At 47.0% G+C, this 26,950-nt stretch overlaps 1 protein-coding gene across 1 annotated transcript in view; it reads left to right on the forward strand.

Moving 5' to 3' along the window:
• Nucleotides 1-26,950, forward strand: part of ACOXL (acyl-CoA oxidase like) — a 269,791-nt gene that overhangs the window by 20,400 nt on the left and 222,441 nt on the right. Inside the window, exons 2-9 of the mRNA XM_087823871.1 lie at nt 1,263-1,359; nt 11,459-11,542; nt 15,920-16,006; nt 16,358-16,456; nt 20,392-20,506; nt 20,960-21,046; nt 22,971-23,043; nt 26,674-26,806. Of these exons, the coding sequence (XP_087679997.1) occupies nt 1,285-1,359; nt 11,459-11,542; nt 15,920-16,006; nt 16,358-16,456; nt 20,392-20,506; nt 20,960-21,046; nt 22,971-23,043; nt 26,674-26,806 (753 nt within the window). The 5' untranslated portion in view covers nt 1,263-1,284. The remainder of the gene's footprint in view (nt 1-1,262; nt 1,360-11,458; nt 11,543-15,919; nt 16,007-16,357; nt 16,457-20,391; nt 20,507-20,959; nt 21,047-22,970; nt 23,044-26,673; nt 26,807-26,950) is intronic.

Consider the following 26,950-nt stretch of genomic DNA (forward strand, 5'->3'; position numbering starts at 1 on the left):
TCTACCAAGAAGGGCTCTCTGGTGGCTAACTAGGCTCAAATTTTAAAAGCAGAGCCTAGCAGCCATTTCCACACAGGGCGAGAGGCCCCTGGTTCCCGGTTAGTCGGTCCTCGTGCAAATGAGGACTCCAGATCCACAGTGTATGGCCCTAACCTGACACAGGAGGGGAGGTTCCCTTTCTGCTAAGGACTGTTCCCCCTCCGCTAAGGACTGTTCCCCCCCCCCCCCCCCCGGCTGAAACACTGAAGGTGTGTTGCAGGACCAGAGCGGGGCCCAGCAAGTGGATCGGATCCGTCTAGCCGGAGAGGGCCGCCCCCCTGCCATAACAGCTGTTTGTACTGAATAAAGCCCCCTCCTTCACTGCACCCCAAGTTGGGGAGCCCTTTTCGTGTTGAATTAGATCAACAGTCATGGTTGACAAGAGCAATGGTAGGGAGCTGGAGGAGGTGGGGAGCACCTTCAGAATGTGTGCAGAGCTGACACCGTGGCAGGAGGGAGAGAGGAAAGGGCACAGCTTGGTTGTGAGAAAGTCTCAATACACCGTGGGGGTCTCTGGGCGAAAGTTGCGTGTGAGCAGGAATGGCCTGACTTTAGAAACTTGCCTTGCTCAGCCACCTGTGGGGAGACTCAGGTGATCCCTGCAGGTAGTCCAAGGGTGGCGGCTGGAGGTTGCTGGTAAACTCGGCTCCCTAGGCCTAAGCGACACCCCTTGGGGCCACCACAGTACAGCTGTTGTACAACACAGGTCACTCCCTTCTCCCCCGTGTCCCAAATGCTGCTCTTGGGTCATCACAGACACTTGTAAATATCTTTTACACTTGGAGTCTTGTCAGGAAATCCTCCCTTCTTTCCTTCCATCTGGGCCACCTGGAGTGACCCCAGGGTCTGTGTTATACACACAGGGAGCTTTCTTTGATGCACAATACCAAACGAGACACGAAGACACAGCAAGAGGTCTGTTTGCCCAGTCACCAGCAAGTCCGTCAATTCAGCGCCTTTAAAAAAAAAAAAAAGATTTTTTATTGATATTTAGAGAGAAAGGAAGGGAGAGGGAGAGAGAGAAACATCCATGTGAGAGCAGAACATCGATCGGCTGCCTCCTGCATAACCCCTACCGGGGATCACGCCTGGAACACGGTATGTGCCCTGACCGGGAATCGAACTGGCTACCTTTCCGTGCACAGGACGACACACAGCAAGCTGAGCCGCACTGGCCAGGGCCAGTTCCAAGTCTTGACACATTGTGAACCTCTCCTTCACAGGTACGATCTAAGTCTGGAGGAAATGAGAGCTTTGACAGTTCAGAGAGTGAAGTTCACCTTGGGCCTGCCTCTGTTAAAACGTGCATTTCAGGAACAGGTAGGTGTCATTGTTTTGGTGGTGCATGTCCTGGGGAACTGACAGTGTCGCCCGTGGATAGTGCCTTCCTCAGCCCCCCTTTCTGCCCTGCTCTCCCCCTGCCTTTGGCCCCTCATTCATTCTCTCAGTCTAAGGAACAGGGAAATTAGCAGAAGTAATGAAATATTTGTTCACAAAACCAATATGATTTTAGGCATAACATTCAAATACCTGAGAAATGTAAATAAACTGATTTTGGAGGCTTTTAAGACATTTCAGACTTGTTGGAAGTGTATGAGCCTTGTTTGTCTAAAACTTGCCATTCTAAATTCAGTTAGATTATTTTAATTTAGCCTCATTAAAAAGAGTCTGTGATTTGAGAGTTCAAAATTTTCAGGCTTTGCAAGCACATTAGGAGCTGTGTGATGCATTAGGAGCTATACATTTTAGCCAAGTTTAAATCCATTTCCATTTCATTCCTTAAACCTAACACTTTACATAGGGAAAAACCCCCAAATTTCCTGGCGAGATGCCTGGAGAGGAGCCTGAACTGGGGATAGACTTTGGCTGAGCACGTGGCTGCAGTGAGCCTGGCCCCTTCTTGCCCAGTAGTGGGGTCTATAGGGGCAGAATCTGAGGATTGAGAGGTGAGAGTCTTCTCATTCAGGAGACCACTGTGGCCTCTTTTCCGTGGAGTGAGGATCAGAACTGGTGTAGGGTCTGAGGTCCTTGTTTAGAAATGATCACTGCCCTGTCATCCCCTTTGGTTGGCTGTCCTGAGGATGTAAAGACAAAACTTAGCATCTCAGAGCTTTGGCACCCATGGCATTGTCACCTGTGGGTGCAGAGCTTGTGTAAGGAAAGCAGTCACATAATAGAGGGAGATGTGCTTGCAAAGCCTGGAAAATCATTTCATTCTGAGCTAATAAGTTGTCTCTCCATGGAACATACTTTCAGAATACAACCAAGAAAGAAAACAAAAGAAAACCCAAACCGCCTTTGCTTCCAGCCACTTGGTCTATCAGAGCCTGGCTTCCGAATGCATCAGCGTGGGCTGGCTGGAAGGTGAAACCCTGACCTGCAGCCTGTCTCCTGCTGCCTTAATCAGCCCACATGTCTGTGGCTTCACTTCGTGTCAGTACTTGGGACCCGGACGTGAGGGTTGATCCTTTAATGATGTTGACTAATTGCTGCTCGACCTGGACTCTGAAGGATTAGTTGGTGCAATCTCGCTCCTGATGAGGTGTGTGGAGTCCTGGATCCAATTATCTTCTTATTTTCACGGTGCCCTCCGTGGCCTCAGGCAGCCTGGACAAACCCGTCCCGGTGATCAGCTGTAATTCTTCCAGGAGGCCCTGGACGATCCCTCCAGTATCCATTTTAGCCCATTTGGCCTTTCTCTCTGTGGGAATTTGCAAAAGCCAGTGAGTCCGAAGGAAATTGAACTAGCCCATCCTTGGTGCTGTGGGCTCAGCTTGTCGGGTGGAGGGTCACGAGACTCAGCAGCACATCTGTGTTTGAAGGTTCTCGAGTTCCACCCTGTAAACAGCTGGAGGAGCTGTCCGTGTCCAGTAATTCTAGAAGAAGTGTTACATGATTCATGCTGCCTCTTCATAAAAATACTGAGCCATGGCTGTACTGCCTGTTCGGAGAGCGTTCCAGGTCCTTCCCTGGCCCCTCTCTCGTGTTTCTGTTAACTTTTGTGGCTGATCCGATGAGCTCCAAGGCAGAACGCAGTGTGTCATGTGTAATGATGATGTTCTCAGGGCAAATGAGGAGTGAGCCTCACTCGTTCCAGGTCTCTGTGGACAGTTCACAGGCCAAGAATAAGCCATTAAAATATTTCCACTGTGTTTTCCCCTTTGCCATCTGCAATAGATTTGAGAAGTTCCAATAATTTTAAAAGGAAAAAACAGTGTCTGACTTTGACTCGTGTGCACGCACACACACACGCCCGGTGTGAACACCATCGCTGCACTTCCTCAACTTTTCCTGTACCTGTCTCCAGTGACATCCCTTTTGTGCCCCTGAGCCACCTGTCCCCTTCTCTGCCTGAGGATTCCAGCAGTGGATCCTCTGGGGGGATGGTGTCGCTGACTCCCTGAATTTCCAGATGAGGCAGGACCCAGGTAGGACATTTACTTTGTGGCAATGCTGGGACTGGATCGCTGCCCCATTTTCGTTGACTTGTTCTGTGTGTATGGCCGCTTCCTCAGAGACACTGGTCCCTGCAAGCTGACAGGCTGATGACCTGCATGCAAATCACCATAACCAATAATAACAGCTCAGACTTACTGAGTACATACTTCATGCCACAGTGCTAAGAACTTTAAAGGAATGAACTCATTTAATAGTCACACATTCCTAAGGGTACCCCCATTTTATAGATTAGTAAACTGAAGCTGAGTAATTGGCCTGAGGTTATACAATTAGTGAGTTGCATTAATTGAGGAGCATGGGTTCAAACCCAGTTGGTCTGCTTCCTGAGCCCCTTAGATCTGGTGGTTCTTGGCGCTGGCTGCCCATTAACATTGCCTGGGGAGCTTTCCAGACTCTTGCTCTGCAGGCTTTTGCTCAGGCCAATCAAATCAGCATCGCATTCTCCCAGGTGGGTGATGTGGTATGCTGGCCGGCTTGAGTGCTGCTGCACTGTTCTTTTCTGGGACCCTGTACTGTCTCCCCCAAATCATTCCTGTCCAGCATTCGGTCCCTGCCAGTGGTGGTTCAGGCCTGACTCATAGGAATGCTCCATCCCAACAGTTCTTTTCCCAGGAGGGAGCCAGTTGGGGTGAGGCTGTTCCTGGACAGGTGAAGTGAGGAGCGGGGACAGATACCTGGATAATGAAGCATCCACTCAATGACTCTCCCCCAAGCATCTCTCTCCCATCCTGAGCTCTGCTTGTCTTCATCCCCGTGTTCCATACGAGTGGTGGGCATAGTAGCAGCATCATTGTCTAAACCAATGGTTCTCAAAGGATGATCTCAGGACCTCAGGGAGCCTCCAAGACATTTTCAGGTACTACCTGAAAAGTAGATCTTTAGCTACCTGTATGTGCGACACTAGATTTTCATCATAAATGTCAACCAGCATAGCACATTGCAGCAGACTCTGTGCAGCAGTGGGTATGAGAGTCCAGCTGTCTTTTGCTAAGCCAGATACTAAAACAATTTTTGCCAAAATGTAAACAATGCCACTTTTTTCACTGATTTTGGGGGGATTTTGGAAATTATGGTTACTTTATTTAAGAATTATGTCATTTACATTAATGTGTAATGGGTTTATTATTTTTTTAATGAATAAATATTTAAAATTTTTTCAGTTTTAATTACTGGGACGGTGAGTTGATAGATACAATCCATATAAACGAATGCTTTTTCGAATCTGTGATAATCTTGAACAGCGTAAAGGAGTCCAGAGACCATGAGCTTTGAGAACAGCTGACCTAAGTTACCCATTGTTTTCTTGGGAAGTCCAGTCTTAGTTCCATGTGGAGGGGAATTGGCAGGAGATTGATGGCTTTGATTTATCTTTTTTATAGTTATCTATGATTTCTATCAGAATTTTAGGTAGTCTCAGTTTGGGGTGGCTTTTGTTTTTGTATTTAGAGAAATATCAGGTGGGCGATCAGATCTAAAATGGAATGAGCTTCTAAGGTCAGAATCTGAGAGGGCACTTCCCAGCCGGGAGATGGTGGCGGCTTTCTCCATTAACCTGGGAAGGGGCAGCCTTTCCCAGGAAGCAGTGCTGCTAAAGGGCAGGGCGTGTGTGTGTGTTTTGTAGAAAGGGAGCTGAGCAGGGAGTATGCCAAGCGGCTGAGGATGTCTACCCTGCCACTGGCCCTTACACCAGCCCATGACACCCAGGCCTGCCCTGCTGCCCACAAATACCAGCCTGACTGGCCTGCAGACCCTGAAGAGCGCCCTCCTCCATCCCCGTGCTGGCTCCTGACCTACTCTGAGCTGTTGGCTCCGACACCCTGGTCTTGGCTCTGCCCTTGGCCCTCTGGCTTCTGTTTGTACTGGAACCCAGGCCTTTCCTAGTGGGCTGTGACGGGCTGCCCCTGGCTCTCAGTCTTGTGTGCTGCCTTTGGCAGGAGTTTCTTTTCCAGCTTGAGCTCCACGGACTTGGACACTGGCCACTTGGCCAGTACTCTGGCCAGGCCAGCCCTGACCCCAAGGGAGGTCTTGGAGGATTTGAGCAGAGACAAGAGGACAGAGTGGCCTGTTTACAGAAGTTCCTCTGTATAGATTGGCACTTCAACCTAGTTGTCACCTGTGATGGCCACAGGGATTACTTGAAAGGGAGTGCCTGGGAGTGAGTTGGGACCCATCAAGGGACTCCCATGTAGCTGGAATTCTGTACTGTAAACCATTCTACATAATGAAACATTCTCAGTTTAAGCCATAATTATTATTCTTGCAGTGAAATAGTATGTTAAACATAATAATTTGCTGTCCTTTGCTGATTTCCTTCTGTGTGCCAGGTGAAGTGATTCATTCTTTTTACAATTGTTTATTGAACACCCACTATGCGCCAAGCATTGTTCAAGAAGCAGTGAATGAAGCAGGCAGAAGATACCTGTCTTTATGGAGCTGGCATTTTAGTCTGGGAGGAGGCAGATAATAAACCAACAGACAAGAAATGTGTGGGTTGCCAGATGGTTGTAAATGTGGCTAAAAATCCACATGGTAAATTGGAAAAGAAGTAAAACCGTCTCTGTTCACAGATAATGGGATCTTTTATGTAGAAAACCTTAAAGACTCCACAAAAACCTGTTAGAACTAATAGACTCAGCAAAGTTGCAGTGCACAAAATCAACCCGCTTTTCATGAAACAAACGTAAAATAATGTACTTTCCATTACAGAAGAGGAAGCACGTGTGTCAGCTGGTAATGTCACTAGGGTACGTTCATCATTGGATGCTGCCGATGTTGATAAGTTAGCGATTGCAGGAATAGTCGGGAAACTTTCCAGAGCAGCTAGGAATTTGGTAGGAAGAGGTATGCAGTTTAAGGCAAGAATTGGAAAACCCTAAACTGTCAGAATGCTACAATATTGTTGTTGAGAAAGGAGAAAAATATTCTTAGGCAGAGTCATGGGACTGTCACCTTGTATCACTTGTGCTTTGGGCTTTCCCGGAGACGTCAGAGCCCCTGGAGAGTAGAAGCCTAGTAGAGATATATGGTCTTTGTGACAGAATCCTCCCAGCACTCTGCTCAGCTCCAGACTGTGGCCCCAGCAGAGAGTCAGCAGAGGCTATGAAAGACCCGACATGGGGGCCACAGTGAGAAGATTTGATTTTCTTGCTTTTGGTGTCATTGGAGGGTTTTCACCATGGAGGGTGGAGGTGGGAGGGGGGAGAGGAAGGAGGAAAGTACAACATGATGCTTATTTAAAAAATACTGTATTACCTTCATCAAAGTTTACAAATTGATTAAAAAAGCCTATGGAAATACAGAAGCACCCCCTAGCATCATTGAAACAATTATGAAAAAGGACACACCGGGAGGACTCACACCCCTTGATTTAAAAACTTATTACAAGGCACTCAGGTTATGTGGCATTGGCACAGGATAGACAAATAGATGGATGGGACAGCTGGAGAGTCCTGAAATGAACCTCCACACACCATCAGTGGATTTTTTTGACAATATTGCCAAAGCAATTGGATGGGAAAGAAAAGTCTTTTCAATAAATGGTGTCTGAACAACTAGATAAACATAGAAAAAGTTAACCTTGATCCCTACCTCACACTACACACAGAAATAAGTTGAGATGTGTGATACGCCGTCACATAAATTCTAGAATTACAAACTTTGTAGGAAAACAAAGGGGAATATCTTTTTGACTTTAAGATAGGCGGAGGTTTCTTCGAGAGGACCCCCGAAGAGCCAAACATGGAAACGAAAAAACTGATAAATTAGTCTTTATCAAAATTGAAAACTGTTGTTCATCAAAAGACATCCTTAAGAGAAAAAAGGCAATCCCCAGAGTAGAAAAAAATATCTGCAAAGTGGATTATGTCACAAAAATTTATGCCCAGCTACATGGGATTTGTACCCAGAATATATAAAGAATTCCTAGAGCTCAATGATAAAAAGACAACACAGTTTTTAAAAATGGGCAAAAGACTTGAACAGACACTATAAAACTATAGAAATGGCAACAAACATATAAAAATGTGGTCAACATCTTTAGTCACTGAGAAATGCATATTTAAATGATAATGAGCCCTGGTCGGTGTGGCTCGGTTGAGCATCCCATGAACTGAAAGGTCTTGGGTTTGATTCCCTGTTAGGGTGCATACCGGAGGCAACTGGTTAATGTTTCTCTCTCACATCGATGTTTCTCTCTCTCTTTCCCTCCCTCTTCTTTCTCTCAAATCAATAAAAATAGCCAAACTTAATCCATGATGAGATGACATCTCCCTCCCTCCCTATTTTTAGAGTAGCTAAAAATGGAAAAGACTGACAATCCCAGTGAGGAGGGAGAAGCTAGAACTCTCGTAGATTGTTGGTAGGAGAATAAGTGGTACAACTATTCTGAAAAACTTAGGCAGAAGCCTACCCTTTAACCCAGCAATTGCATTCCTGGGGTTTTACAGAAGAGAAATGGAAACATGTCCATAAAAAGACTGGTCCATGAATGTTTATATCAGCTTTATTCATAATGAATCCAAACTGGAAACAACGCAAATGTTCCTCAGGAAGAGATTGGACAAATTGTGGAATATTCATGGTGACAGATGACCCAGTCATAACAAAGAAGGCTAATAAAGCAGCATGGATGACTTATTTGCATAAGAGAATGCAGACAGAAAAGATTACATCCTGTACAATTACCTTCATGTGAGTTCAGGAACCTGCAACGCTAATGGTGGTGATAAAAAGAGAGCAGTTGTTCCCTGTGGTGGTGGGGACTCTGAAAAAGGGCATGAGGACACTTTCTGGAGGTGATGGGAACATTCTGTAATCTTAATTGGCATTATAGTTACACAGGTAGATAATTGACCAGAACTCAGGCACTTAAGCTCTGTGCATTTCACTGTATATAAATTTTACCTTAATAATAATAATAATGCCATAATGTCTGATGTTTGAGGCAGAGGGAAGCGGGAGGCCAGCGGGGAGGCTGTTAGGATAGTCCAGGCTCGAGATGGTGGTGGGAGATGCAAGAAGGGGCCAGCTGGGCATCTGCTTTGGAGGGAGGTTCAAAACTTGTCAGTCCAGAGGCAAGAGTCTCGTTAGACCAGAGTAAGTGAGTACATGAAGCCCATTTATTTTATTTGTACATTTTACTCTGACCCTTTCTCTTTCTAGACTAATTTGAGGCTAATTATAGCAAAGGGCTTGTATTTAATAAGACTGAAAAGACATAACTAAAATAGAAAATTGAAACCGGAAGATAGAAGCAAATATGTTTGTTTGGGGACTGATACGAAAAAGCTAAGGTCAGGAATCTCTGTCCAGTCTCCTTGGCTGGCACCTAACGGGCTGCCAGTGGGCTGCCAGGGGGCAGCGAGGGTCTTTTAACTGTCAGAGGAAAGGCAGCTCAGATTATAGACCCCAAAGTGCTGAATCAAGCTGACTTCAGTGGAAGAAGGATATATCTGCCTTTTAGAGACTCTCTGGGCTTATAAAACTAAAAATACACATTTTCGTAGAATTTGGTTTGTGACAGAATACTACGCCATAAAGGCCAAGTACATCAAGTGCTCTACAAAGAAATGCCTGTTTTAGGGAAAACTACCTTCCTTCTGTTTAGGCTGAATTTATTAAGCAGAAATGTAAATAACGTGGGTGTAATTAGGATAAAATCCGAGCCTGAGCATATTCCTCATACATTTATGGAACCATTATCATTTAAGGTTATCACAAACTAACATTCTGACATGGGCGTTGAGCTAAGTTTGAAGATGCCAAGTCTAAATGAAGGCGGTTATTGACACAGAAATACTGTGAACGCATGGGCCAAAACACACACGGTTTATTGATTGGTCGCTATCGGTACAGACAATTCATTATGTTGCCAATCGAGTAAGAGGGGAACCTTGTCAATATTAGACATTCTTTAATTAAGAACATGTTTCAGATCAGAAATGATTGAAGAAAGGGGAGAATTTATGTGTGGGGAAGATGTTAAAAATAAATGCCTGTGGGGCATCAATCAAATTAAGCCCTGTCTTAGTGCTGGAACTTCTGCTTGACTTCTGGAAGGGGACCAAGCCGAATGAGTGCTTAAATCAACATCAGAGGATTAGTGGCAGGCGCCTGTTGGCACTGGCCGTCGGGTCTAATAGCAAAGATCGCCGTCTCGTGCAGAGGCTGGGGAAGGAAACTGAGCGTCAGAAACAATTTATACGCCCCAAGATGGCTAAATTTGGGGTTGATTCTTTAGCAAATGTGATTGCAATTTATTTCCAACTGGTGGGTAACGTGACCCCAGGTAGATACCACTAATGACAAGGTCATACCCCTCCATCAAAGTATAAATGGACAGAATGAAATATGAAGAAAACTGAAGAGCTGGAGATTTTGAGGGATTTGCCTACTCCGAGTGGTTTAGGTTTGGCTACAACCCAGCCATGGTGTAAGGTGAGGAAGGGCTTGTTGTCACCATGCGGGGCGGGGTGATGCTCAGGAAGATCACCTGGTCACAAAGTAGGGGTGGACTGGTGACAAAGGCTGGGCCGCAAGAGTCCCAGGCTTTCTCTAGCTTAGCGATGAGGGGTAGTAAGGTGGGAGCCAGACATTGTGAGGAATCTGGAGATCTGGTTTCAGACCCTTGTTCTGCCACTTACTGGGTAACTGTGGTTGGACAAACCTTTTGACCTCCCCGAACCTAGACATTTCCATCTGTTACATGGGGTCAGTGCCTCTTGTCCTGCTTAGCCTCTTGTGAAGGGTTGTTGTGAGCATCTGGGGGACAGAGGACACATGGGCCCTTTGAAAAAACCTGCAAATATCTTCTCCAGTTGTTTTTTATTATTCGATGGTAACTAGCTCTCCAGTGGGAGCTGGAGCTGGAGTCGGAGCCACGCAATGGTTCATACTCAAGCCTGGAGATATTTTAGGAAATAATCAATACAAGATGCACTGGGTTAGAGCCACGATAAGAGTCATAAATCTTGACAGTGTGCTGTTTGATAAAATTAATAATGCTTGAGAGAAACATTGTAAAAGCCTACAGGAGGGGAAAACAAAGTGCAGTTGGGGAGAGAACTTAAGCCCATGTGGAAACTGAGAACCATTCGAGGAAGGTTGGCTCTCCTCCTGCTGCCCCCGGGGCAGATTACACACATGTGTACATACGTGTACACATGCACACAGGTGCACATACTCGTGCACATGTACACACACCACACATTGTACACACATGTACGGTACACATTACTGCAGACATAGGAATGCACATACGTGCACACATGTACACACACCAAACACATGTATACACACATGTGCACACCTTCTAAGCAAATGCCCCTGCCTCTGAAATTTTAAGGTCACGCAGTAACAGCGGTTTGCCTTGCCCCACTTCTCGCTGGTGAAGCGTGTGCTCACGTAGCTTTGGGCTTTGTGGCTGTTGTGTACAGCGAGTGAGACAAGGGTATGAAGGGGGGTTTTAAACCATCGAAGCCTGGGGTCATTTAGGTTATGAAGGAAAGTGAAGAATAGTGCTCTTGCTGTGTCCTCAAACCTTCCAGTCCTCTGTCTTTATCCAGACTGTCACCTGGGTTGGAGCCAGGTGTTCCCTGTTGGTCAGAGGTCAGTGCACAGAGGCTGCGGGTAAGGCTGTCAGCTCGGGATCGCCAGGGATGAACCTGATCAAGGCAACTTGAGGCCTGAGGGGAATCTGCCGGGAGTCTGGCCTGCGGGCAGACACAGTTGACCTTCTATGGTGTAAGAAAATCATCCTGAAGCACTTACGTGTGGTCAGAGACCAGACGGTCACCTAAAGAAAGGGTGAAAACATTGACTTCCATAGGGTGATGGGATTGATGGGCATTGAAAAAGTGCTCTGTTTTTGATATAAAAATAAATATGTTTATTACATAAATGTTAATTTACAAGGTCAGAAAATTATTACAAAACCTTGACGTTGGGTCTGTCCTATTTTCAGGCAGAGAAAACAAAGAATTTCATCAGTCGAAGCCTCGTCATAGGAGAAGTCCTCTCCACAGCAGATATGGCCACAGCAGTAAAGGTGAGGGACTGGGCGCCCGCCTCATGAGCTGACATTTGATTTTGAATGACAAGGAGTGAAATGGGTACCCTGCAGGTATCCATCTGTTTACGGGAACAGATGTTTGTAAAATGGTACAAACGCATCCCTCAACCTTCTCTTTAATCATTACATTCCATCTCGTGTTTGTGTTTTCTTTTTGTTCTGTCTCATTGAACTTTGTCAATCAACTATTTTTGTTTAATTTTATAAAAACAGGATCAATCGTTCATGATTGACTTCCATCAATTAAATATTATCACTGATGCGTCCATATGATCTCATGCCACTGCATTCATATTTATCTTTTTAAATCTTTTTATTTTGGAATAATATTGCTCACAGGAAGCTATAAAAGTAGTGCATAGGGTCATAAGAACGCCTCACCCGGTTTCCGTCCGTGGTGACGCTGTAAGTGGCTGTAATGCACTAGGAGACCAGGAAGTCAGCCCTGGGACAGTGTGCTCACTGGACCAGATCTTGTTCAGATTCGCAGCTTTCACACACACTCACAGGTGTGTGTGAGTGTGTGTGTGTGGTTCTGTGCAGTTTTGTTCCATTTATAGAGTCATGCAGCCACTTCCACAGTCAAGACAGAGAACTGTTTCGTCATCACAGGCACCCTGAGTGCTCCCCGTCTGCAGTTGCCTCCAGCCCCCACCATGGCAGTTTTCTCTGGCAACCGCTAATATGTTCTCCATCTCTGTAGTTCTGCCACTTTGAGAATGATACACAATGGAAGTCAGTTCACTTTTGACTGCTGTATAGTATTCTTTTGCATGGATATGCCCAGCACCTCGAAGTCTTAGACTTCTGCATTTTGCTGACCAGCTGGTATAAAACAGCCCTGCACTGTGGGCGTGATTTCAATGTCCCAGCTCACCAAACGTGGGTAACAGAGTGGCCTGACGGGCATGCTTGGCGTGGCCCCTCACGGTGCCCTGAATCCCCAGCAGAGGGTCATTCACGTGACTCTACATATGCCCTCCTTTCTCTCCGTGGACACCCCTGCGCCTCAGAATTTGTCCCTGCGCCCAAGCCTCCAGGCTGATGTTCGCACAGGGGAAGTTATAACTAGAACAGGAAGAGAGAATGGTCAGACAGGGAGCCAGGAGGATGGTTGGTGAGTCCAAGGTGGCAGTTATTTCTGTTCTGCAGTGTAGCCATTAAAAATATGTAGGAACTAAAAACAAAATCTGTGAGTGCCAGCTGTGTTGAGGGCACCCACCATAGGTCCTTCGAGGGAGACTGGCCCCCTGTGACTTGAGCCAGTCAGGGTCTCTTCTCTTCTGGATGCATCGGCTGTGGCTCCAGGGAGAAGAAATTCAGCGGAGAGGCAACAAATAGTCCCCCCTTTCAGAAACACTAGAGGACCAGGTCTACACCCAGGACCCATCTTGTCCCTCCACCTGCCTTCTCTTCAGCTGGGCCTGGCGGATGTGACCTGGGAAATCTCCACAGGTGTCCCTGAATTGTGGGCAGGGCCTCTTCTTGGAATCTCCAGGGTCTGGCATTGAGCCTGGTGCATTGAGTCCTGTAGGGAACATTTGACTGAATGGGGGAGGCAGCCTGTGGTCCAAGCAGACTTAAGGGACATTCCGACCAGTAGATCCTGGTTCAAACAACAAACTTTAAAGAAAAATTGCCTGTCAGTTAGGAAAATTTGTACAGTGGATATTTGGAGATATTAAAGAATTATTATGCCCAGCCAGTGTGGCTCAGTGGTTGAGTATCAACCTAGGATCCAGGAGATTGCGGTTCGATTCCTGGTCAGGGCACATGCCCAGGTTTCGGGCTCTATCCCCAGTCAGGGGCGTGCAGGAGGCAGCTGATCAATGACTGTCTCATCATTGATGTTTCTATCTCTCCTTCTCCCTTCCTCTCTCTGAAATCAATAAAAACATTAAAAAAAAAGAATTATTATATTTTCAGGTGGGATAATGGTTTTAGGGATATATTTTAAAAAAAGAGTTACTTTTACAGGGGTATAGGACATGTTTAGGGATGAAATGGCAGGGTATCTGAGATAAACTTCAAGATTACCTGGGGTGTGGAATGGGGGCAAAATGGATTGTGAGGCCATCTTTAGTTCACTATACTGTTCTATTTTGTTTGAAACTTTTCTCAAGTAAAAGCTTTAAAAAAAGTTGTACTCTTGAGTGTCCTGGAAGAAAATTTGAATAGATTTAGAGAAATAGATATTTTAAAATGCTTCTCTGATCACTGCACTGTTTAAATCCCCTTCCCCAGCACTGGAGGGATGGACACGGTGCACTGGGAACAGCTCTTGTGAGCTTTGGGTTGGGCAGGGCGGGTCCCCAGATCTCCCTGCCAGCCCAAAGCAGCTGGTGGCCTTGGTCTGCTTTCCTTTTACGCTGTCACCTGAGCTGGCTGTTCACCTGAGCAGGGGCTTCAGCATCAGTTCATCACAGTCATCTGCACCCACAGGCTAGGGCCCTTCCTCTCTCCCTCCAGGTCTGTTACCCACAGGCTCTGGTGTCCCTGGGCGCTTTGGACAAACGAGGTTGTGGTCACACAGCCAAGTGCTGGGCCGGCTCTGTAAACAGCTCAGAGTGAGGGGGCAGGAGAGAGAAAGGTGCCAGGGAAGCCTGGAATCCCCGCTTAGCTCTGGAGCTGCCCAACGCCTTTGCCAAAAACACTGATTCGATCTGGAGGGACTCAAGGCTGAGAGAGGCGTGACCTGCTTCCTTTTCTCCTTCCCACGACTTGTCCCTTCCCCGCCATCAGGCTTAGTCTGCCTGGGCTGCGATGGTGGAATACTATAGATCAGTCACTTAAGCAACAGAAATTTATTTTCTCACTGTTCTGTAGGCTGGAAGTCCGAGATCAGTGTGCCAAGGTCCAGTTCCTGGCAGGACCCTCTTCCTGCAGATTGCTGCCTTCTCTGTGTGTCCTCACATGAGGGTTGGCGGGAGGGGGAGAGAGAGTGAGCGAACTCTCAGGTATCTCTTATAGAAACACCGATTCCATCGTGAGGGCCTCCCCCTCACGATCTCTTCTAAACCTAATTAGTTCTCAAAGGCCCCAAATCCTAATACCACCACATTGGCGGTTAAGGCTTCAGCATATGGATTTGGAGGGATATAATTCAGTCCATAGCACTGTCCTTACTGGGGTTACCACTGTCTCAAAAAGCGCCTGCAGAGCCTCGGCGTATCCCATTGGCTCTTGGAATGAAAAGGACCTGAATGCAGGCAGAGGTTCTTTGGGAAACCTGCTGTCTGATGGTTGTGTGGGAGGGGCCTGTCCTGTCACAACCCAGACGCTGGGATTTAGTCGCAGGTTTGGCACGTTCCTTCTTCATCTGAGGTTTTGATGAGGAGCCTGAGGAGCCTTAGTTTTCTCTTCCATGGAGATGGCAGTGCTAATGCCCACTCATAGGCTGTGTTCACATGTAAATTGGTGACACCTGTGATATGCTCCATGCCAGGCCTGGGTGAGTGCTGGGGCTGTGACCCCTGAGATGTGGCCTGACCCTTCTTCCCATCACTTTCCAGGGAGTGGCTCACTTGGGAGACTGAGGTGACATGAACCTGCATTCCAGCTCTAGCCCAGCTTCCCCAGCTATCATGGGATGTCTCTCTACATAGTCCCCATTTGAAGTTTAGAGACCCCATCTGGGGTCCCCCTACCTCCCCCTCCATGAGCCACACTTTCCAAGGGTTTATGAAAGACCACAAAGTCTTGGCCGCTGACCCTCACTGAATCCCTGCAACAGTTTCACAAAATGCTGTTAGATGTCAGGCAGCTTGGGTTTGAACCCCAGACCTGCCCGTTTCCTCTGGGTGCAGCCCTGCCTGGTCAGTTCCCTCTCCTGAACCATGGAGTCCTCATCTGTCGAGTGAGGGTGATGATATTTTCTTCTCAGGGTTGTCATGAGAACCAGCGACCTCGTGCGAATGGAGCTCAGTGCCTGGAAGGTGTGGGTGCTCATTAGTTGGGGTGCTCATGATTCACTTCATTGTCATATAGGGAACGAAGGCCGTGTCATTCGTCCGAGGTCCCACAGCAGTGGGTAGCTGAACGCGGGGGTCTGGCCCAGCCTGCCTGGTCCCGGCTGGTTGCATGTCTTCCATCCCAGGCACCCAGCTGGACCCTGAGCAGACAGGCAGAATGAGCGTTCAGAACAGCCATGCGATGGGTGAACGGGGCAGCCGGGGATGGAGGACGCACTCTGCGGTGGTGGAGTGGCCTCTTGAGAGAGTGAGCCGTGAGCTGTCTGCAGAGAGGAACTGGAGCCTGACGGGGAAGGGGACGGCATGGAGTTTGACCAGGGAGGCAGCGCCCATTCAGTTGTTGATTGTTGCTAACAGTGGCCTGTGTTGTCTTTATTCCCAGTGTGGAATAATTTATTGGCTATTCGGTGGTGCGGTCAGGAATCTCGGAAGCCCAGGACATGTAACTAAGTGGCTTCAGCCACTTCAGGTATGGCATGTACCTCAAATGATGTCTTCTTTTATGGAGAGCTTTAAAAATTCACATTAGTTAGAGTGCATGTGTGTGCGTGTGCACATGTGCCTGTGCCAAAAAAAAATTCAAAAGGAATTAGTGTCAGCCAGAATTTTGTTTGGAATGAGAATTTCGCACTCTTTTTTTGTATTGCATCGAGCCTGTCATATTGTTAACATCACATTAGTTGTCATGAGGCTGGATTTTTATAATTATTTTCAACTCACCTCTCCCTCTCTCACCAACATTGCTAAATGATCTGAGAGGTCCGCAGGTAAAGCGGCCACCTGACCAGCTAACCCCCTTCTAACATCTGGTAAACTCCAGGAGCAGAAATACACTGGGATGTTTGCAATGACTGAGAGGGGCCATGGGAGCAACGTGAGAGGGATCCAGACTGAAGCCACTTTTGACCTCTCTGCACAGGTGAGGATTCTTTCTGTTGTTATGTGGCCGTGGGCAGTAGGACACCTGCACAGAACCAGGCTCTCCCTCTGACCCAGTTCAGCTTCACACCCTCTGGGTGTGCCCTCTGGCACGAGGTGCTCAGATTCACAACAGTCATCTATGTGCTTCAGTGGAGATGGACGTGTGCTCACCTCGACGAGGTGATACCAGTCATCATTGACAGCACCTACTATGTGCTGTGTCCATCTCCATGAGTCTAATACCAGTCATCCCTTACACAGCACCTACTATGTGCTGTGTCCACCTCCACAAGTCAAATATCAGGCAGTGCTTACACAGAACCAACTACGTTGTAGGTGCCGCTCTAGGCCCCTTCTGTGCACTCATTAAATAATGCCTGTGACAACTCTTTGAGAATGGTGCCAAAGCCACTTTGGTGTCCTTCTTCACAGTAGGAGGTGAATGACGGGAGGAGATGTCATTGTTGGTACTCTCCAGCGCACTGTCAGGACAGGAGGGCACTGTCCGTGCTGGGTCTTTCTTACCAGGAGCCCGGTCCAATGTGCCATGTTTTTATTTGTTACCTGCGTGGAAATCCATGTGACAACCAAAGCAGACATTTCACAAATCAATCTCACTTTTCCTATCTTTACTTCATATGATGAACTCCACGAGTTTCCCTTCTGTCCTCGTTAATTAAAAACTGTTGATCAAGACCCAGACCCTCTCAGTTGCTCTGATTCCACTGTGGGCCACAACTAGCCATGTGAAACCCTGCTCTGCAAGTCCCTCCCCGTGCTTTAGCTCCTACTCCCCCTGAATAAAGGAAACAGATGTTTACTTATTTCACCCGCCTTTATACTTTCTTGTTTGATGTTGGGTATCCAGAACTACAAAGGAAAAAACACACTTTGAAGTTCTTTCTAGAAATTAGTTTGTGTACATGTAAGTGTTCAAGCATGTGCATGTGTGTGTGGCTGGTCAACCTGGTCTTCATTTTTGCTTTCTTGAACGTTAGAGTCTGGCTTTTTCTTAGTCGGTTTTCCTGACCCACCAATGTAGGTGGCCAGTGTTTAGAATGACAGGCTCAGGCGAGGGTTGTGTTGGAGGGTGCCCTGCCTTTCTTCCTGCGCTGGCGCTAGTGGTCTTCAGGAGCCGGTGATGTCCAAGGTCATGATGACGACAAGAGTAAGGACCGCCCTTTAGTGAATGCTCACCTCGTGCCAGGCCCCGTGTCAGACTCCCTCTATGCAGTGGACCGTATTCTCTCACGACAGCCCCATGAACTGCCAGCCAGCTGCCTCTGTTCATTGAGCACGTGTGTGCTGGGCAGCGGGCTTAACTCTCTACGTGCCACATTGTTAAATATTCTATAATCTTATAGGAAGATATTATTGTCCCTGTTGTACAGATGGAGAAACTGAGGCTCACAGAGGTTAAGAAACGGATTATGGCTATGCAGTTCATGAGCAAGCCTCAGGTTCTAGCGTGATCACCCTTAACAGCTTAGCTTTCCGGCAGTGATGGATGCTGACCGAACATCTTTTGGGTTTGGGTTGGCCAATTTTCTCTCTCCCTCAACCACGGTATTGAAGTCACCTTGCTGTCATTAAAGGGGAAAAAAACCTTCACCCACAATTTTTATTTATTTGTTTCATCTTATAATTATTTTTTCCACAAAATCATTTCCCTGTGCTGGTCCCATTTTCCCCAAACAGCATAAGCGACTTAGCTCCCTGGTGTGAAACCGTAATGATGAGGGGACTCTGGTGAACACCGTGTCTCCTGAGGATGGCATAGAGAGGGCACGGATTTCTCCTGTGCTTCTGTCTGTTTCCCCGTCATTTCCCTTTAAATCATTAGAGCGTATCAATGAGCCGCTGCTCCCTCAAGGGCTGCTTCAGCCTCTCGAAGCTTTTGGTTATTTTATTTTTATTTTTTTTGGGGGGGTGGTGAGTTGGGTGGTGGTATGAGTAGTTAAGATTAGGTAAGAGAGGGTTTTATTTTTATACTTTTTGCTAAATATCAAAAGTAAATGAGGCTACAATCTCTTGGGCGAAGGAATCTTAATTTTTAGAGTTTACAGCAGTGACCACTCTGCTGGTCTCCAGCAGGAATGGTGCTGGGAGCCGACACACATGGTGTGCATTATGTAGATCCGGCTACAGCGCCAGCATTTGGGCTGATGCGAACTTTCCAAATCAAGTGTTTTTGCCAGAAGTGACAAACCTCCTTTCCCAGAGCATATCAGATGTTTATGGGGACTGGTGGCCTCCTGCCTCTCCCTCACCCCACCAGAGCTCTCCTGCCAGGCCAGGGGTTTTCTGCTACTGCTCTTTCTTCCCTCGAGGTGTAAGCGTCCCCTCATCACACGGCCTGTTGTTGTTTGTTTTTTACTGCACCAGCCTCAAACAATTCCTTTCTTTGAGAAGTCCTGGCTGGTCTGCCAAGACCAGGCAGCCTCCGGAGACTTCTCTTAAAAGGATTCAGCCATGTCCATTTATATCTCTGTGAAGCCCTTGCACATGTGAAAACTTGGCCTGCGCAAACATATGTCACAGCAGGTTTTCTTAGGCTTCAAGACTGTATTTCTTGGCCAGAGGGAAAGTGGAATCTACATACTTTAAAATCTGAAACTTGAGATAATCTTCCCTTGATCAATAGCTTGTCGGTTTAGCTAAGTCACGTCTTCAGTATTGTCAGCTCCAATTCAATGTGCATTTTCCCCTGGACGCCCCTGCCTGTCCCAGGTACCTTGTATTCAGAGCCGTCAGTTACGGCCAGTCTCTCCTAGACGAAGTATTTCAGGGTAACCCAGCAGGCTGGCCAAATTAGGGAGAACCAACAGATTAAGGGGAGCATTTCCATTGTGATCCTGCACTACTGGCTTCTAGAGAGCAAGGAAAAGAAAACCAGGTTCTGAGCGTAGACTTAAAACAAAAACCCTGCAGTTTCTTCCTGCTTCTTTCTGATCAGTGTTATTTTCGGACTGTTTTGAACCGGAATCCTTGATCATATTATGGAGACAACCTGCGAGACACAGTTCTAAGGGCTTGTATGTGTGAACCTTTTGGGGGAAGTTCTGAAATGGCCCATCCAAAGCCTTAACTGAGTTATTTCTTTTTATAAAAATCAAAATTGTATGGGCCGAGAGCCTAAGCAGTGGTGGGAGCCGGGCACGGTTGCCTGTTAGTTTTGCAGGCATCAAGCTTACTGTTTCGGCCTTTGGTTAGTTGGCTGCTGTTTGAATGACAGACCCTTCTCATAGAGGCAGGGATATCTGTGGCCCGGTGACAGCAGTGGGCAGGAGGAACCAAGCAATTTTTCCCGAAGGGGTGATACCCAGCAGAGAAAAGGAAACACAAAGACGTGGATTGTTCTCATAGGGGCCCCAGGTCATCGGACAGCCATCCTGTTGGGTGAACCTCATAGGTGGGGCGCTTTGTGGAGAAGGGTGTATGGAAAGCTGAACAGATATTACTGGGCTTTTAGGGATCTGGGCGTTGGACTATTTAAAAGTCAGAGCCTCAGTATGAAGGAGTCTAGAGGGAAAGATATTTATAATGGAAGAAAGTCTTTAGACATTGAAGCCAGGCGACGTCAGTAATAGCACATGTGTCAGCTCGGCATTATAAAGGAGGGACGAACACCTTTATCCAACGAAAACTGGTGACTTGCTTTCTTGATTGGAAGAGTGGTTGAATAAGTGCTTTCATTCCCAGTCATTTTCACGGAGGAGGTGGAGGTGAGCTGTGTGAGCCGGGTGATGGCACAGCGGCCTTGACCTCACCAGGCTGAGCCAGTCAGCTTCGGTTGTCTCCTCCTTTGCCGTGAGGTCACCTGAGTGTGCGCACTTCACGATGTGGGCATGTTTCACAGTCGTCCTCGCACTGAGCCGAGGTGTTGGAATGAGCTTCAAGAAGGGAAATGCCGTCGCTCTGCTGTTTCTGTAGGAGTTTGTGATCCACACCCCGTGTGAAGAGGCTGAGAAGATGTACATCGGAAATGCCATGCACGGGAACTACGCCGCGGTCTTTGCCCAGCTCATTGTGGATGGACGGCCTCAAGGTTGGTCACCGCAGAAAACGAGCGGGATTCTCTTCACCATCACTGACAACCCATGCACAGGGCTGTGCTTAGCTTATAAAGGGTTCAGCACTGCCTTTAACTTCCTAAATATGCGTGACGATAAAATTTATCAGACATTTAGATTTCATACACTTATCTGCGATCAACACAACTGTGTCTTGTCCTTGGAAGTTGTAAAGCTTTACTCCTATCTTTTTTTTTAACCCTCACCTGATGATATATTTATTGATTTTTTTTTTAGAGAATGGGGAGAGAGAGGGAGAAACGTTGATGTGAGAGAACATCAATCGGTTGCCTCTCATACACACCCGACCAGCACCTAGGTATGTGCCCTGAGTGGGAATCAAACCTGCAACCTTTTTCATGTAGGGGACAACACTCCAAAATGAGCCACCTGCCAGGGCTTTAGTCATGGTCTCTTTGCCTTCTTAGGGCCCCACTGCTTCATCGTTCCTGTCCGCGATGAAAACGGAAACTTGTACCCAGGAGTGAATGCAGCTAAAATGATGTACAAAGAAGGTGAGTCCTGAGGACACCCTCTCGCCCCCAGTGGCACTTCCTGCTGCTCCCGCTCCACCTGAGGAGGGTCCAACCCAGCTCTTCAAGACAGTGGGGCAGGGAAGACTGAGTCTTTTTCTGTACAGTATTGAGTGCCACTTATGAATGTGCATTGGTCTCCTCCCCTCCCAGCCTCTCGGATTTCCTGGTGATGAGGCAACTCTGCCCTGAGTTGTATTATTCCCCTCTCTCCTTGGGCTTGTGGGCTCTCAGAGGGCAGGTGGAGGCACTCTCTCTCCTGCCGCTGAGCCACCAGCCTGGTGTTGGTGCCCACCAGGCCCTTGATGAGTCCTAAGCTTGATTGGGTGGACTAGTTTTGGAGGCTACAAGTCTGAGATCAAGGTGTGGGCAGGGTTGGTTCCTTCTGAGGCTGTGAGGAAGGGTCTATTTCAGGCCTCTGTCCTCGGCTTATAGGTGTCTGTCTTCATGTTCACATGGCATTCTCCTCGTGCATGTCTGTGTCTGAATTCCCCCTTTTATAAGGGCACCAGTCACTTGGATTAGGGTCCACCCTAATGACCTCATTTTAAGTTGATTACTTCTGTAAAGATCCATCTCCAAAGAAGGTCCCATTCACAGGTACTGGGGGTTAGGACTCCAACATATGGATTTGGTGGGAGACACACAGCTCAACCCCTCGGTGAAGGCGGGCCATTCCTGTGGGCTTCACTGGTCATCCCCAGCCAAGACCAAACCAAGCCAAGAAACAGGTCGGGGGAGGGAAAAAAAGAGAGAAGAGAGGAGGGAAGAAGGCTGTCCTTTGGTGGAGAGCCTGGTCTTCCCTTGGCCCCTTCAAGTGTTTTGACCACTGAGCACTGACCACTGCCAGTCAGCAGGACTGGGCCACAGGTGTGTCTGGGAGTGTTTTGCATGTGTCCCCTAGGGGGCCAGACTGAGGCCCTCGCTGGCCTCGCCTCTGACAGCACCTTCAGGGTCAGTGTTACTGAGAGCAGGGGGTCAGCCCAGCCCTTGTGGAGTGGGGCAGACACTGAAACACTGGCACCTTAGAAAGCCTGCTTGGTGTCCTTGTGAGCTCCCAAATTCAGATGTGTCCTTGTCAAGGGTGATTTTTTTAAAAAAAATATATCTTTATTGATTTCAGAGAGAGGAAAGGAGAGGGAAAGAGAGAGATAGAAACATCAATGATAAGAGAGTCATTGATCGGCTGCCTCCTGCACGCCCCCAACTAGGGGTCGAGCCCACAACCCGGGCAGGTGCCCTGACCGGGAATCGAACCCTGATCGCCTGGATCCTAGGTCGATGCTCAACTGCTGAGCCACGCCCGGCCGGGCAAGGGCAGTGTTCTAAATAGAAATATTTTCCCCGGACTGAGGCTTCCCAAGGGTGAGATGCACAAGAAATGGACCTCAGCCCTGACAGTGTCATGAGGAAATGGGTTGGCAGGTTTTAGCAGCCTCCCAGAGGGTCAGGTCACCCACCCACCTGCTGCTGTCCTGGTCCCTGTGGCCATCTTCCTTGTCTCTTAGGCATTTGCTTGACAGAATTACCCGTGTGTTGGGATGGAGATGTCGGGAGGGAGAGGCCCTTGGGTTCTGCATTCCCAGGGAGAGTAACGGCTTTCCTTCCCTCTCCCTGTTCAGTCTGACATTCTTTCTGTCACCTAGAGCTTACCCTTTCCCAGTCCCAGCAACTGCTCAGGCAGGCAGGCGTGTCCCCCAGAGACCCCCCACCTGAACCCCAAGTAGGCACAGCTATTTAAGTGACAGTGAAGAGCATCCCCACCCCCACCCCAAGCACAGTGCATCCACACTTCTGGAAATGGGCTTTGCGTTCAGGTGGAGCCGGGCCCAGGAGTAGCAGGGACATTTCTAATGCTAGCGTGGATTTGTCTCCTGCAGCTCCATCTCTTTTCTGCTCTCTCTAGGTCTGCATGGTGTGGATAATGGAATTTTAATATTTGACAAGGTTCGGATACCAAGGGACAACCTGCTGGATAAGTGAGTTCCTCCTTAGCTCAGATTTACTGGCTGTATGATCTCATTGCTCCCCAGCCCGGGCCTGGCTCTTGGTATCATGGGCTGCATGCCAAGACTTTGTTCTCATATCGCTCCTACGGGGTTATTGACAACCAACTGGAAAATGTACATAAACAAATAGAAAAAAATGAAAATGATCCAAGATGCTATTACCCAGACATAGTGTGTGTTATACTTTAATGTATAACTTTTTAGACTGTTCTCCATGGTGATACACTATATCTAAAGAGAGAAATATCTTTGATTTTACTGAATGAGATCCTCTCATAAATTGTGTTCTTTATAAGTTGTAATCTCTGTTTAACATTATATGTAGGATGTTCCTGTGCAACTATAAACACACACGTGCATGGTCATTGCTAACTCTGTTGTGAGAAACTGTTAATTAAATGATCTATAATTTATGTACTCAATCCCTATTGTTGAGTATTTAGGTTGCTTGCCTTTAATTTTTTTCTATCATATATGAATGGGTGTTATTGTCTGCTTTGGGGGGTGGCAGCAGGTAGGACACTACCTTTCAGTGTTGGAGGTTGTTAAAACTAGCGCTACCGAGTGGACAGTGTCACAGGTGCTCAGTGTCACTTCCCAGCCTCCTCAGTCCAGGTGGTTAGACAGGTGAAGGTGGCTTCTCCAGGTGCAGTCCAGGGGCTCACAGTGCCCTTCACAGAGGCTCAGAAACACCAGTTACTTTACTTTTCTCAGCAGCATTTCATGTATCCAGTTACAATCCTGGGCCACAGCCACACTGAAACCTGCAAAAAGGCTGCAGTAAGGCTTGCTCCCGCTTTCCTATGGGTTTTCCTTTTATGCTTCACTCATTCTTGTTGCTTACAAGTTCTTGTCAGCAGATAAATGTCATGGATGCCAAAAGTTTAGGAAAAATGTGGGGGAGCCCTGGCTCATGTGGCTCAATTGGTTGGGCAACATCCCATGCACCAAAAGGCTACCAGTTCGAATCCCGGTCAGGGTACATGCCTGGGTTGCAGGCGTTGTTCCCGGCAGGGGCTGTGCAGGAGGCAGCTGATCAATGTTTCACTCTCACATCGATGTTTCTCTCTTTCTCTAACCCTCTCCCTTCCTCTCTATCTAAAAATCAATGTAAAAAATCTTTAAAAAAATCTTGGGAAACAAACTTAAAATGAACCCAATTCTGTTTGTTAACTTCCCTGCCCCCTGCCTTTGGTTGTGCATAACAAAGGCTTCTTTGCAGCTATCCTGGTGAAGCCCTTGGGCCCCCCGTCCCCAGGAGCTGCCAGTGCCCATGACCCCAGATGTCTGCACATTTCCTGATCACTATGGCATCACTCCACTCCGAGATGGGAGGAGGGCAGCAGAGCTACAGGTGTGGCTGCCCTATATTTCACCCACCCTCAAGGGGTCCCAGTGGGCTGGACAGCCCTCTGTCAGAAGCTGGACCCAACCGACTGGCTTAGCATTTATCTAACATACTAGAGATTAGAAAGTAGATTAAACCAGAAAGAAAATTGATAGGAAGCTACATAGTCTATAGAAGATAGGAGCATACGTAGAATATTTTTTGGTAAGTAAGATTTGATTTTAAAGCCATCCCATCGACATTTAAGCTGCCTCTCCCTCTCCCCCTACACACACACTGTGCAGAGCAGCAGCAGCAACACAGATGTTTTGAGGGACGAGACCCACTTTGGGGTGCTGCTTTATCACTTGATTAAAAATGGGCCAGTAAATAGATGTAATGAAGTCCCTCTTAAGATCCCAGTTGCCTTTTTTTCTGCAGAAATTAAGAAACTTTTCCTAAAATTTGTATGGAAACGTAAGAGACTTAGAATATCAGTAAGAATCTTGATAAAGAACAAAGGTGGTGGACTCACACTTCTGATTTGAAAACTTACTACAAAGCTACAGTAACCAAGGCAGTGTATGGGCATAAGGAGACACACACGTGCACACACACACACAGTGGAATAGGACAGAGAGTCTAGAAGTACATCCTTACATTTATGGTCAACTGATGTTCAACAAGGGCGATGACAATTTAATGGGAGAAAACTTTGCGACATGTGGTGCTGGGACAACTGAATATTCACATGCAAGGGTATAAAGTTGGACCTTTACCTTACACCGTATAGAAAAGGTCACTCAAAATGGATCACAGATCTAAGCGTAAGACCTAGAATTGTAAAACTCTTAGAAGAAAACGTAGGTGTAAATCTTTGTGACCTTGGTTTAAGCAATGATTTATTATTAGATACGATACCAAAAGCACAAAGCAGCCCAATAAAAAAATAGATAAATTGGACTTCATCAAAATTAACAAACTTTTGTGTTTCAAAAAAAACAAAAAACCCACAGAATGGGAGAAAATACTGGCAAATCACATATATCATAAGGCCCTAGTATCCAGAAACAAAACTATTACAGTTTCACAATAAAAAAAGACATGACCCAATTAAAAAACGAGCAAAAATCTGATTAGACATTTCTCCAAAGAAGATATACAACTGGCCAACAAGCACAGGAAAGGATGCCGAACATCATTGTTATTAGGGAAATGCCAATGAAAATCACAGTGGAAGACCACTTCACGCTCACTTGAGTCTCTATAATAAAAGAGACAGACCATAACAAGTGTTGGCAAGGATTTGGAGAAATTATAACCCTCATACATTGCTGGTAGGGATATAAGACGGTTTTGCTGATTTGGAAAAGACTGGCAGTTCTTTAAAACTTAAGTTTTCATATAACCCAGCAATTTTACTCCTGGGTATGTATGAAAACATTGTCCATGAGAGAATTGAAAACATCTATCCACATAAAAAGTTATACACATACGTTCATAGTGTAATTATTCATAATAGCCAAAAAAGTAGAAACAACCTAAATATCCATAAACTGATGAATGGATAGACAAAATATGGTAGATCCGTACAATGGAATATCTTTTGGCCATAAAAAACCATGAGGTACTTATATACATGCTACAACATACATGAAACTTGAAAACAATGTGCTAAGTGACAGAAGCCAGACACAAAAGCCACGTATTGTATGATCCTGTTTATGAGAAATGTGCAGAATAGTCAAGTGCACAGAGATAGAAAGTAGGTCAATGGTTGCCAGGGCCTGGGGGGTGGGGAGTATGGTGTGAGGTTTCTTACTGGGGTGATGAAATGTTTTGGAATTACATAGTGGCAATGGTTATACAACTTTGTGAATTTACTAAAAAATCACTGAATTGTACACTTTAAAAGGGGTTTTTTATGGTATGTGGCTTATATCTCAACAATGAAAAAGTGGATTGATGGGTGGTCTTCACACTCAGGGTCTGGTGTTGGTCTGATGATGGCGGTCCTCATGCTTGTCTTTGTCAGGGCCACTCCTGAGCCCCAGGTTGACAGTGGCAGAGAAGCTGCTTTTCTCTTTGTCAGCATCTTCTGGGGAGGCACGTCCCCTGCCCCCTCCCTGCTGTCTCCTGGGGAGGTTGCAGGATGTGGAGACTTTCCTGTGTGTGTGGGCAGGTGGGAGCTGCCTCACCTCCTTGCTGGTGGGGCCATGTTCCTCTCTTTTGTTAACCCCACCTCTCTTTCCACTGCCTCTTCCCCACCACAGGTTCGGTTCGGTGACTCCAGAGGGGCAGTACCGTTCCCCTGTTAACAACAAGAGTGCAAGATTCAACGCGATGCTGGCAGCACTGACCCCTTCGAGATTGGCCATGACTTTCCAAGCTATAGGCGCCATGAAGGTAGCAGTTGATGCTGATTTAACTTACCTCACTGTTCATTCCCTGCGTGTTCATTCCCAGAGTGGGTTATAGTTCCAGGAGCTGAGCTTCCTGAGCCCCAGCTGGTGTAACATGGCCGGTTGCTAGGTCGAGACCAGAGGTGCC

This window comes from Miniopterus natalensis, chromosome 13 (genome assembly GCF_054644295.1).
Source record: "Miniopterus natalensis isolate mMinNat1 chromosome 13, mMinNat1.hap1, whole genome shotgun sequence".
NCBI classification, from domain to species: Eukaryota; Metazoa; Chordata; class Mammalia; order Chiroptera; family Miniopteridae; genus Miniopterus; species Miniopterus natalensis.